The sequence below is a fragment of the Oncorhynchus keta genome, chromosome 16 (assembly GCF_023373465.1).
Source record: "Oncorhynchus keta strain PuntledgeMale-10-30-2019 chromosome 16, Oket_V2, whole genome shotgun sequence".
Classification (NCBI taxonomy): domain Eukaryota; kingdom Metazoa; phylum Chordata; class Actinopteri; order Salmoniformes; family Salmonidae; genus Oncorhynchus; species Oncorhynchus keta.
The window spans coordinates 9,091,907-9,104,111 of record NC_068436.1 but is presented as its reverse complement, the minus strand read 5'-3'; the positions used below and the strand labels follow the sequence as shown (position 1 = coordinate 9,104,111).

The window sequence follows — 12,205 nt, the reverse complement described above, 5'->3', positions numbered from 1 at the left end:
ACCAATCACACCTTTATGGTAGAGTGACCAGACGGAAGCCACTCCTCAGTAAAAGGCACATGACAGCCTGCTTTGAATTTGCCGAAAGGCAGCGAAAGGACTCTCACACCATGAGAAACAAGATTTTCTGGTCTGATGAAACCAAGATTGAACTCTTTGGCCTGAATGTCAAGCATCGTGTCTGGAGGAAACCTGGCACCATCCCTACGGTTATGCATGGTGGTGGCATCATCATGCTGTGGGGATGGTTTTCAGCGGCAGGGACTGGGAGACTAGTCAGGTTTGAGGGAAAGCTGAACAGAGCAAGGTACAGAGATCCTTGATGAAAACCTGCTCGGGATGACAGACTGGGGCAAAAGTTTACCTTCCAACAGGACAATGACTCTAAGTACACAGCCAAGACAACGCAGGAGTGGCTTCGGGGCAAGTCTCTGAATGTCAGTGTGGCCCAGCCAGAGCCCGGACTTGAACCCAATCTGACATCTCTGGAGAGACCTGAAAATAGCTGTACTGCAATGCTCCCCATCCAACCTGACATAGCTTGAGAGGATCTGCAGAGAAGAATGGGAGAAACTCCCCAAATTCAGGTGTGCCAAGCTTGTAGCATCATACCCAAGAAGACTCGAGGCTGTAATCGCTGCCAAAGGTGCTTCAACAAAGTACTGAGTAAAGGGTCTGAATACTTATGTAAATGTGATATTTCAGTTTTTTATTTTTAATACTTTGGCAAAAAGAATTAACCCGCGTTTGCTTTGTCATTATGGGGTATTGTGTCTAGATTGCTGAGCGAAATTTTTTAGAATAAGTCTAATGTAACAAAATGAGGAAAAAGTGAAGTTCTGAATACTTTCCGAATGCACTGTATATATAAGACAAGGGAGGTATTCCAATGCCTCACAAAGAAGGGCACCTATAAGTAGATGGGTAAAAAAATAAAAAAAAGCAGGGATTGAATATCCCTTTGAGCATGGTGACTATTAATTACACTTTGGATGGTGTATCAATACACCCAGTCACTACAAAGATACAGACGTCCTTCCTAACTCTGTTGCCGGAGAGGAAGGAAACCGCTTAGGGATTTCACCATGCCAATGGTGACTTTAAAACTGTTAGAGTTTAATAGCTGTGATATGAGAACCCAGGATGGATCAGCACCATTGTAATTCCTCCACAATACTAACCTAAATGACAGAGTGAAAAGAAGGAAGCCTGTACAGAATAAAAAAATATTCCAAAACATGCATCCTGTTTACAATAAGGCACTAAAGTAAAACTGAAAAAAATGTGCCAAAGAAATGAACTCTATGTCCTGAATGAAAAGCATTATGTTTGGGGCAAACACATCACTGAGTACCACTCTTCATATTTTTTTTAAAGCATATCGGTGGCTGCATCATGGTATGCTTGGCATCGACATGTGGAATAAGTCAAGGGCTATGAATACTTTCTGAAAGCACTGTGTAAGGCATGAGTATACCAAACATTAGGACCCTCCCCCAGAACAGCCTGATTTCGTTGGTGCGTGGACTCTACAAGGCGTTTTAAGTCCTTTTGGATAGTAGACCTTTCTTGATACACACGGGAAACTGTTGAGTGTGAAAAACCCAGCAGCATTAAAGTTCCTGGCACCTACTATCATGCCCTGTTCAAAAGCACTTATCTTTTCTCTTGCCCATTCACCCTCTGAATAGCACACGTACACACTGAATAGCACACATACACAATCCATGTCTCAATTGTCTCAAGACATAAAAATCCTTCTTTAACATGTCTCCTCCCCTTCATCTACACAGATCTTAAATGGATTGATCAAGTGACATCAATAAGGGATCATAGCATTCACCTGATCAGTCTGTCATAGAAAGAGCAGGTGTTCTTAATGTTTTGTATACTTGGTGTACAGTATAAGCCTGAAGTCTGTTTCAAATTGTGTTTGTACTGCGTAGCCTATATGATGATCACAAATGTCTGTTTCATTACTTCCATTCAACTACTTAATTGTTTTCCCATGACACCTTTTAATGAGAAGATGAATGTAGTTCGTCAAGTTCATTCTGCTTTTTAGTTGAGACGTGTATGTGTGGTTTTCATATGTCGTATTTAAAACTTGTTTAATAAACACAAAATGGCACTTTTCATTCCAAGACTTTCATTGAGTCTCTCTTTAGTATACATCACATCTGATCTCACCCTATTCTACACTGATAGCGCTTTATAACCAATATACACTTACTAAATATACACATACCCACACACTAACACCTACTGTACACATCAAAATAGTTTAGTCAGGTTTGTCTGATGTTTACTTATCATTGCGGACTTATTTTCACCCCCAACATCATATTTATGTCTATTTTTCTGTATATCTAATAGGGCCGGGGTGATACCAGTATTGCGATATTCGTTTGTGTCGTGGCAAGGAAACAAAACACAAAGCAGATTTAACTTTTGAGGAAAACAGTCCTAATATTGAAAACAAACATCATTGTGTTTTCATCCAGACTCACATTTTATTTATTTTCCATAACACACACTATTTTACATACAGCAGGTTAAAGAACCAAAGACTTCTGTCCGCTTCGTGTTTTAATTTTTGCCATGAAAAACAATGTTGCGATACTGTTATCATCCCGGCCCTAATATCTAAGCTTAACTCTTGAGTCTTCTGAATCCTCCTGACTGTGCCCCCTATAGACCAAAATATGAGTCATAATACCCATAAAACCTGGAGGTCCAACAAGGAAATGGTTCCAATCGTTTTTTCCACCATTCATAAAAAAAATTTTTTTTAAAATATGCCATTTAGCAGACGCTTTTATCCAAAGCGACTTACAGTCATGTGTGCATACATTCTACGTATGGGTGGTCCCGGGAATCGAACCCACTATCCTGGCGTTACAAGCGCCATGCTCTACCAACTGTGCTACAGAAGGACCACTAGGACCATTTTTCCCAAAGGGGATTTTTGAAACTTAAAATAAGGGATGTATTCGTGCAGGCTTACCCTAGTGTGAAGCTTTGATAACTGTGTAAATCTCTCGTGGACAAGGTAACTTTATCAATTATATTCGCCTATATTTACCTCCAAAAAATGAAATGCTAATTAGCTGCTAATGTGGCTATCATAAATAACTACAAATGCCATGATGATCTGGACAAGACTACTAAATCGAGGCAAAGGTAAGATTCTCTGGATTAATGTTAGCGATATTGAGTAATGAATAAATTGGCTACATTTCTTTAAATGGACAATTGTGATCCGTCTTGTGCAAGTAAATTGACACAATACCGGTTAGCAAAGGTGTCAGCTAGAGATGACGTGCAGGAGTTTGCAGGGATTTGTAGTCTTGCATAATGTCTACTTTGATGCTAATTAGCATTTTCGATATTGAGAGTAAATAGTAAGGAATATATTGTCCGAGAGACATTTACATGGTTATCAAAACAGCCCTTATTTTAAGTGTTTCTAAAATCCCCTATGGTGGAAAACTGATTAGAACCATTTCGCAGTTTGACCGCTAGGTTTTATGGGTTTTATGACACCTCCACCTTGGGGCTCTATGGGCATGATGCCTCTGCCCCAACCAATGGCATTTCTTAAAATAGGTCAAATTCAATAGTTCAAAATGTGCTTTTCTTCCGTTGTTCTGTAGCAAAATGTTGTGTGCCAATATTGCATTGATGCATCCTTGACAAGGCTACTAGCTATTACTGTTAGATAACATTTTCACATTTTTGTGTATAGGACAAAATCCCACGTTTTTGTTTATCTGTTTCACACACATCCATGTGCTTTTATGGAACAAATAGAAATAAGGTCCGTTTATCTTACATTGTAAGAAGAAAACAGAGCCTTATGGATTTGTCTAGTAGCAGTCATGTAGGCAACCATTATCACCATCACTTCTCGGCAGCACACACTGCTAAAGCGATAGCAGACTAACTTTATGTGAACTTGTTCCTGGATATAATCACTGCCACCTTGTGATGTTAGCATAGGGCCAACGTGTACGACAATTTAGCGTTCTGTCACGTGCAAATAAATACGTTTTTAATTGGCTGGTACGCATTTTGAGCCGGATAAACTGTTTAAATGTAAATAGTTGCCTATGTTTGCAAGTATGACCAATTTATGTTTAAAGTGTGTTTATCTTTGTGTGTGTGTGTGTGTGTGTGTGTGTGTGTGTGTGTGTGTGTGTGTGTGTGTGTGTGTGTACGTACACTCCCTCAGGTATGTCTGTGTAATCTGTTTCACCTGTCTCTTCCAGGAGGAGGAGGGTCCAGAGGTGCTGCTGATGAAGGAGGAGGGTTATGAGGAGGATCTGGGGAACCCTGAGGGAACCATGGTCATGGAGGAAAATCAGACTACACCTCCACCTGAGGTCTGAATGGTATTAGAAAGCAAAGCCTGTCAGAGTAGGACTACTGATCTGATCTGCTGATCAGTTTAGCCTTTAAGATCATAATGAATAAGACTACAATATGTAGGCAAGTGGGGACCTGATCCACAATCAGCACTTCTACTCTGAGACGCTAGGTGGATATGGTCCAGGTTACAATTAAAATGTAGGAAAATGCCTTTACATTATCAAACCATTATAGAGTGTCTAGTAACACAATGTAATAACGTTTGCATAGTATCAAATCAACTAACATTTTTGCATAATACTCATAGCAATCCCTCATTGCCCAACCTGCTCTGTATCTCTTTCAGTCAGTAGACATGGAGGATTGGAAGCCTGATCTGCTGCTCATCAAAGAGGAGACCATAGAGGACCGACCAGAGAGCATTGACCTGCTAAGTGGACTAAAGATGGGGGAGCAAGGTAAGGGAGAAATACATATAGCCTACATACAGTAATAGATTTTCAATGGGAATAGTGATGCACCTGGCTATTATTTTTTCTTAATTTATAAAATTAAATCAACTTATGTTTAAATACAAAAACACAATGTATAAACTTGACCAGATAATTGAGAAGAAAAAAAACTCTATATGTAGAGTTTTCTGTGTCATGTTTGTAACCTCTTCCTGCAGGTGGTTGGCTGGAGGATGACAGGGAAGACTGGGCGGCCATCTTGGATTCCCAGACGGGTGCAGCCAAGGGCCCAGTGGACAACATCACTGATCAGGCCAGGATCAGAGGCGACATAGTGGAGGACAGTGGATGGGACAGTGTCCTCAACTCTAGGCTGCGGGACAACACTGTTAACCACAACCAGAAAAAGACAATCGAACACAAAACAACAACCAAACTTAGTCTCCATGACAACAGATTGTCTGAAACCAGGATGAGACATAGATTTGGTCTGGGGGGGCGGGGAGGAGTCCATATGCAGCTGGAGAGAACAGACATAGACTCGGTTAGCGATGCTCCATCCTGCTCCTATAGTTGTGATCCAGAGAGAATGATGACGCCTCAGGTTAACCCCCTAACAGGTGCTGCCTTCAGCCTGCCTTCTTTAGGATCTATCAACTGGAACATGGACCCTGCGACAACACAGACACTCTCTGGTCTTTGTCCTCCTCACACTCCCCTAGTGTTAAACCAGACATCAGACAATGCCAGTGCCTCAACACTAAATGGCTACACAAACCCATTGACAAATGACATTAGTAGTGATGGAATCAGTAAAGGTGGCAGCGCCAAAGAGAAGCGACTCTCGTGTTCGTTCTGTGGGAAAGTATTCAGTTTCCCCAAACAGGTGGCGATCCACCAGAGGATGCACACGGGGGAGAAACCGTTCGGCTGCCACCTGTGCCGGGCCAGTTTCTCGGACTCGTCCAACCTGAAGAGGCACCAGAGGGTCCACACAGGGGAGAAACCCTACAGCTGCCCCCAGTGTGAGAAGAAGTTCTCCCACCAGCCCCATCTGAAGAGGCACCTGAAGATCCACACTGGAGAGAAGCCGTTTGCCTGTATTCAGTGCGGGAAGAGGTTCTCAGAGAGGGGCTACCTCAGGATACACCAGCAGAAAATGCACACCGCCCATGTATAGAGTATAGTGACAAAGTAGTGAAGATGTGTGTATTGTAATGTTGAATCTTTTCCAAAGTATTCTAAAATGAATTAGATAAATGCGAGGGTACCAGATTTACAGAAAAGTTTGTTACCATAGTGAGAAAAGTTATCGTACTAAATTTTATGTGAGTGTATGACCATTTTGTTTAAATTAAATACAAAATTGACTCTGTGCTGACTGACTAGGTTATGTTTGTATCATTGCAGGGACTGAGCTTCCCCTATCTCAGTGGAACCAAAACATTGAACTTAATTCTTGAATCATGACATTTAAATAATAAACTCCAATGGCTCCGTATTCGTAGGTACTTGAATCAAGAATGTTTTTTATAAAGCCCTTTTTACATCAGCAGATGTCATAAAGTGCTCTACAGAAACGCAGCCTAAAAACCAAACAGCAAGCAATGCAGATGTAGAAGCACGGTGGCTAGGACAAACTCACTGTGTTAGAGATGGGCTTGACTGTGGTTAACATTTTATAATATCATATTTCTGTGTGTTAGAATGCTATTTTATGATGAGTATTCCCTATTGGAATTTGGCCTCCAGGTACCCTCTGTAAGGCCAGATGTCACCGTAAAGCAGGTCTCAGTAACTGGTATCTGGGCCCCTGAGCCTTAAAACCGGCCATGGGTGTCGTTATTATGGTGAATATGTGGACACCTATAAGTACCTAGGTGTCTGGCTAGACTGCAAACTCTCCTTCCAGACCCATATCAAACATCTCCAATCGAAAATCAAATCAAGAATCGGCTTTCTATTCCGCAACAAAGCCTCCTTCACTCACGCTGCCAAGCTTACCCTAGTAAAACTAACTATCCTACCGATCCTCGACTTTGGCGACGTCATCTACAAAATTGCTTCCAACACTCTTCTCAGCAAACTGGATACAGTTTATCACAGTGCCATCCGTTTTGTCACTAAAGCACCTTATACTACCCACCACTGCGACTTGTATGCTCTAGTCGGCTGGCCCTCGCTACATATTCGTCGCCAGACCCACTGGCTCCAGGTCATCTACAAGGCCATGCTAGGCAAAGCTCCGCCTTATCTCAGCTCACTGGTCACGATGGCAACACCCATCCGTAGCACGCGCTCCAGCAGGTGTATCTCATTGATCATCCCTAAAGCCAACACCTCATTCGGCCGCCTTTCGTTCCAGTACTCTGCTGCCTGTGACTGGAACGAATTGCAAAAATTGCTGAAGTTGGAGACTTTAATCTCCCTCCCCAACTTCAAACATCAGCTAGCTGAGCAGCTAACCGATCGCTGCAGCTGTACATAATCTATTGGTAAATAGCACACCCATTTTCACCTACCTCATCCCCACAGTTTTTATTTATTTACTTTTCTGCTCTTTTGCACACCAATATCTACCTGTACATGATCATCTGATCATTTATCACTCCAGTGTTAATCTGCAATATTGTAATTATTCGCCTACCTCCTCATGCCTTTTGCACACATTGTATATAGACTCCCCTTTTTTCTCTGTGTTATTGACTTGTTAATTGTTTACTCCATGTGTAACTCTGTGTTGTCTGTTCACACTGCTATGCTTTATCTTGGCCAGGTCGCAGTTGCAAATGAGAACCTGTTCTCAACTAGCCTACCTGGTTAAATAAAGGGGAAATAAAAAAAATAAAAAAATAAAATAAAAATAGTGTCAAGGGAAGCCAGCTTGATGTCCCTCCTATCAAATCACATTGAGAGCACATTTCATTGACAGAAACTTGAATTGTTGCATCTCGTTGTGTTGTTCTACGGTAGCTAGCTAGATAAAATTGTCACTTTCCTAAATTATCCATGGATGGAGATAAGGGTTTGGACTTGTGATTTTACTTCTTTCTCCGTACTGGCCAAGAATTGGCCAGATTGGTGATTTTGATCCAACCATGAATTAATACATTGTTGTGTCCCTGGCCTGAGAGGATGGAAGTTCAATATGTACCTAATGTAGAAGGATAGTGTTAACTAGCTAACGTTGCCCATGAATGGAAGTTAGGCTAGCAAGCAAGCATTTTAGCCAGGTAGCCTAGTACAACTAAACATAAAAGCGTGTACTGTATGACAGAGTGATAAATAGGTGAATGCACCAATTTGTAAGTCGCTCTGGATAAGAGCGTCTGCTAAATGACTTAAATGTAAATGTAATAGTTTTGTCAACATGAAAGAGACGCGGATGGCATTGGCGTTTCTCTACAAATAAGGTGAGTCAACATGTTTTTGTACTTGCACGAACACACACACACGCACACACAAATCGGAACCATGGACAGACACATCATATTTAGCCTGTGTTGATTGGACTAAATTGTTTTTGGTATCTTTTAGTTGTCACTGTATTAGACTAAGCAGAGGTGATTATATGATGTTGAAGTTTTAAATGGTGCTGGAATAGTGGAGGCAGCTCCTGATTTCTAGTGGTCCAAAATTTTCGGAAACATTAACTTGCTTGACAATGCTGTAGGTCATGTAACTAACTGCCTGTTACTGTACATGCAATATACTTTGTGGACTTAACTGGACAGAGGTTGCTATTTGGTTTTGTGATAAAACAAAAGGTGTGGTTTAATTTATTCTGACACTGTCTTCTTATAGTCTCGGCCTTTAGGCCTACAGTACATCCCTCTGAGCAAGGCGGTTAAACCAAATCACATTTTACTGGTCACGTACACATGGTTAGCAGATGTTAATGCGAATATAGCGAAATGCTTTTGCTTACAGTTCCGACAGTGCAGTAATATCTAACAAGTAATCTATCAAATTCACGACTACCTTATACACTCAATGTAAGGGGATGGAATAAGAATATGTACATATAAATATATGGATGCGCGATGGCCGTGCGGCACAGGCAAAATGCAATAGATGGTATAAAATACAGTATATACATACATTTACATTTACATTTAAGTCATTTAGCAGACGCTCTTATCCAGAGCGACTTACAAATTGGTGCATTCACCTTATGACATCCAGTGGAACAGCCACTTTACAATAGTGCATCTAAATCTTTTAAGGGGGGTGAGAAGGATTACTTTATCCTATCCTAGGTATTCCTTAAAGAGGTGGGGTTTCAGGTGTCTCCGGAAGGTGGTGATTGACTCCGCTGTCCTGGCGTCGTGAGGGAGTTTGTTCCACCATTGGGGGGCCAGAGCAGCGAACAGTTTTGACTGGGCTGAGCGGGAACTGTATTTCCTCAGTGGTAGGGAGGCGAGCAGGCCAGAGGTGGATGAACGCAGTGCCCTTGTTTGGGTGTAGGGCCTGATCAGAGCCTGGAGGTACTGAGGTGCCGTTCCCCTCACAGCTCCATAGGCAAGCACCATGGTCTTGTAGCGGATGCGAGCTTCAACTGGAAGCCAGTGGAGAGAACGGAGAAGCGGGGTGACGTGAGAGAACTTGGGAAGGTTGAACACCAGACGGGCTGCGGCGTTCTGGATGAGTTGTAGGGGTTTAATGGCACAGGCAGGGAGCCCAGCCAACAGCGAGTTGCAGTAATCCAGACGGGAGATGACAAGTGCCTGGATTAGGACCTGCGCCGCTTCCTGTGTGAGGCAGGGTCGTACTCTGCGGATATTGTAGAGCATGAACCTACAGGAACGGGCCACCGCCTTGATGTTAGTTGAGAACGACAGGGTGTTGTCCAGGATCACGCCAAGGTTCTTAGCGCTCTGGGAGGAGGACACAATGGAGTTGTCAACCGTGATGGCGAGATCATGGAACGGGCAGTCCTTCCCCAGGAGGAAGAGCAGCTCCATCTTGCCGAGGTTCAGCTTGAGGTGGTGATCCGTCATCCACACTGATATGTCTGCCAGACATGCAGAGATGCGATTCGCCACCTGGTCATCAGAAGGGGGAAAGGAGAAGATTAATTGTGTGTCGTCTGCATAGCAATGATAGGAGAGACCATGTGAGGTTATGACAGAGCCAAGTGACTTGGTGTATAGCGAGAATAGGAGAGGGCCTAGAACAGAGCCCTGGGGGACAGCAGTGGTGAGAGCGCGTGGTGAGGAGACAGATTCTCGCCACGCCACCTGGTAGGAGCGATCTGTCAGGTAGGACGCAATCCAAGCGTGGGCCGCGCCGGAGATGCCCAAGTCGGAGAGGGTGGAGAGGAGGATCTGATGGTTCACAGTATCGAAGGCAGCCGATAGGTCTAGAAGGATGAGAGCAGAGGAGAGAGATTTAGCTTTAGCAGTGCGGAGCGCCTCCGTGATATAGAGAAGAGCAGTCTCAGTTGAATGACTAGTCTTGAAACCTGACTGATTTGGATCAAGAAGGTCATTCTGAGAGAGATAGCGGGAGAGCTGGCCAAGGACGGCACGTTCAAGAGTTTTGGAGAGAAAAGAAAGAAGGGATACTGGTCTGTAGTTGTTGACATCGGAGGGATCGAGTGTAGGTTTTTTCAGAAGGGGTGCAACTCTCGCTCTCTTGAAGACGGAAGGGACGTAGCCAGCGGTCAGGGATGAGTTGATGAGCGAGGTGAGGTAAGGGAGAAGGTCTCCGGAAATGGTCTGGAGAAGAGAGGAGGGGATAGGGTCAAGCGGGCAGGTTGTTGGGCGGCCGGCCGTCACAAGACGCGAGATTTCATCTGGAGAGAGAGGGGAGAAAGAGGTCAGAGCACAGGGTAGGGCAGTGTGAGCAGAACCAGCGGTGTCGTTTGACTTAGCAAACGAGGATCGGATGTCGTCGACCTTCTTTTCAAAATGGTTGACGAAGTCATCTGCAGAGAGGGAGGAGGGGGGGAGGGGGAGGTGGCAAAGAGCTTCCTAGGGTTAGAGGCAGATGCTTGGAATTTAGAGTGGTAGAAAGTGGCTTTAGCAGCAGAGACAGAGGAGGAAAACGTAGAGAGGAGGGAGTGAAAGGATGCCAGGTCCGCAGGGAGGTGAGTTTTCCTCCATTTCCGCTCGGCTGCCCGGAGCCCTGTTCTGTGAGCTCGCAATGAGTCGTCGAGCCACGGAGCGGGAGGGGAGGACCGAGCCGGCCTGGAGGATAGGGGACATAGAGAGTCAAAGGATGCAGAAAGGGAGGAGAGGAGGGTTGAGGAGGCAGAATCAGGAGATAGGTTGGAGAAGGTTTGAGCAGAGGGAAGAGATGATAGGATGGAAGAGGAGAGAGTAGCGGGGAGAGAGAGCGAAGGTTGGGACGGCGCGATACCATCCGAGTAGGGGCAGTGTGGGAAGTGTTGGATGAGAGCGAGAGGGAAAAGGATACAAGGTAGTGGTCGGAGACTTGGAGGGGAGTTGCAATGAGGTTAGTGGAAGAACAGCATCTAGTAAAGATGAGGTCGAGCGTATTGCCTGCCTTGTGAGTAGGGGGAAGGTGAGAGGGTGAGGTCAAAAGAGGAGAGGAGTGGAAAGAAGGAGGCAGAGAAGAATGAGTCAAAGGTAGACGTGGGGAGGTTAAAGTCGCCCAGAACTGTGAGAGGTGAGCCGTCCTCAGGAAAGGAGCTTATCAAGGCATCAAGCTCATTGATGAACTCTCCGAGGGGACCTGGAGGGCGATAAATGATAAGGATGTTAAGCTTGAAAGGGCTGGTAACTGTGACAGCATGAAATTCAAAGGAGGCGATAGACAGATAGGTAAGGGGAGAAAGAGAGAATGACCACTTGGGAGAGATGAGGATCCCGGTGCCACCACCCCGCTGACCAGAAGCTCTCGGGGTGTGCGAGAACACGTGGGCGGACGAAGAGAGAGCAGTAGGAGTAGCAGTGTTATCTGTGGTGATCCATGTTTCCGTCAGTGCCAAGAAGTCGAGGGACTGGAGGGAGGCATAGGCTGAGATGAACTCTGCCTTGTTGGCCGCAGATCGGCAGTTCCAGAGGCTACCGGAGACCTGGAACTCCACGTGGGTCGTGCGCGCTGGGACCACCAGATTAGGGTGGCCGCGGCCACGCGGTGTGGAGCGTTTGTATGGTCTGTGCAGAGAGGAGAGAACAGGGATAGACAGACACATAGTTGACAGGCTACAGAAGAGGCTACGCTAATGCAAGGAGATTGGAATGACAAGTGGACTACACGTCTCGAATGTTCAGAAAGTTAAGCTTACGTAGCAAGAATCTTATTGACTAAAATGATTAAAATGATACAGTACTGCTGAAGTAGGCTAGCTGGCAGTGGCTGCGTTGTTGACTTTGTAGGCTAGCTGGCAGTGGCTGCGTTGTTGACACTACACT

At 44.6% G+C, this 12,205-nt stretch overlaps 1 protein-coding gene across 2 annotated transcripts in view; it reads left to right on the top strand.

The window, feature by feature from the left end:
* The window catches only part of LOC118395577 (zinc finger protein with KRAB and SCAN domains 8-like), a 30,989-nt gene extending 24,665 nt beyond the window's left edge, over positions 1-6,324 (top strand). Inside the window, exons 4-6 of one of the 2 annotated variants that reach the window (XM_035789419.2) lie at positions 4,272-4,385; positions 4,718-4,829; positions 5,042-6,324. In XM_035789419.2, coding sequence (XP_035645312.1) covers positions 4,272-4,385; positions 4,718-4,829; positions 5,042-6,003 — 1,188 coding nt within the window. In that variant the 3' untranslated portion in view covers positions 6,004-6,324. The remainder of the gene's footprint in view (positions 1-4,271; positions 4,386-4,717; positions 4,830-5,041) is intronic. The other variant, XM_052465148.1, reaches the window with a different exon arrangement.
* The last annotated feature ends 5,881 nt before the right edge of the window (positions 6,325-12,205 follow it).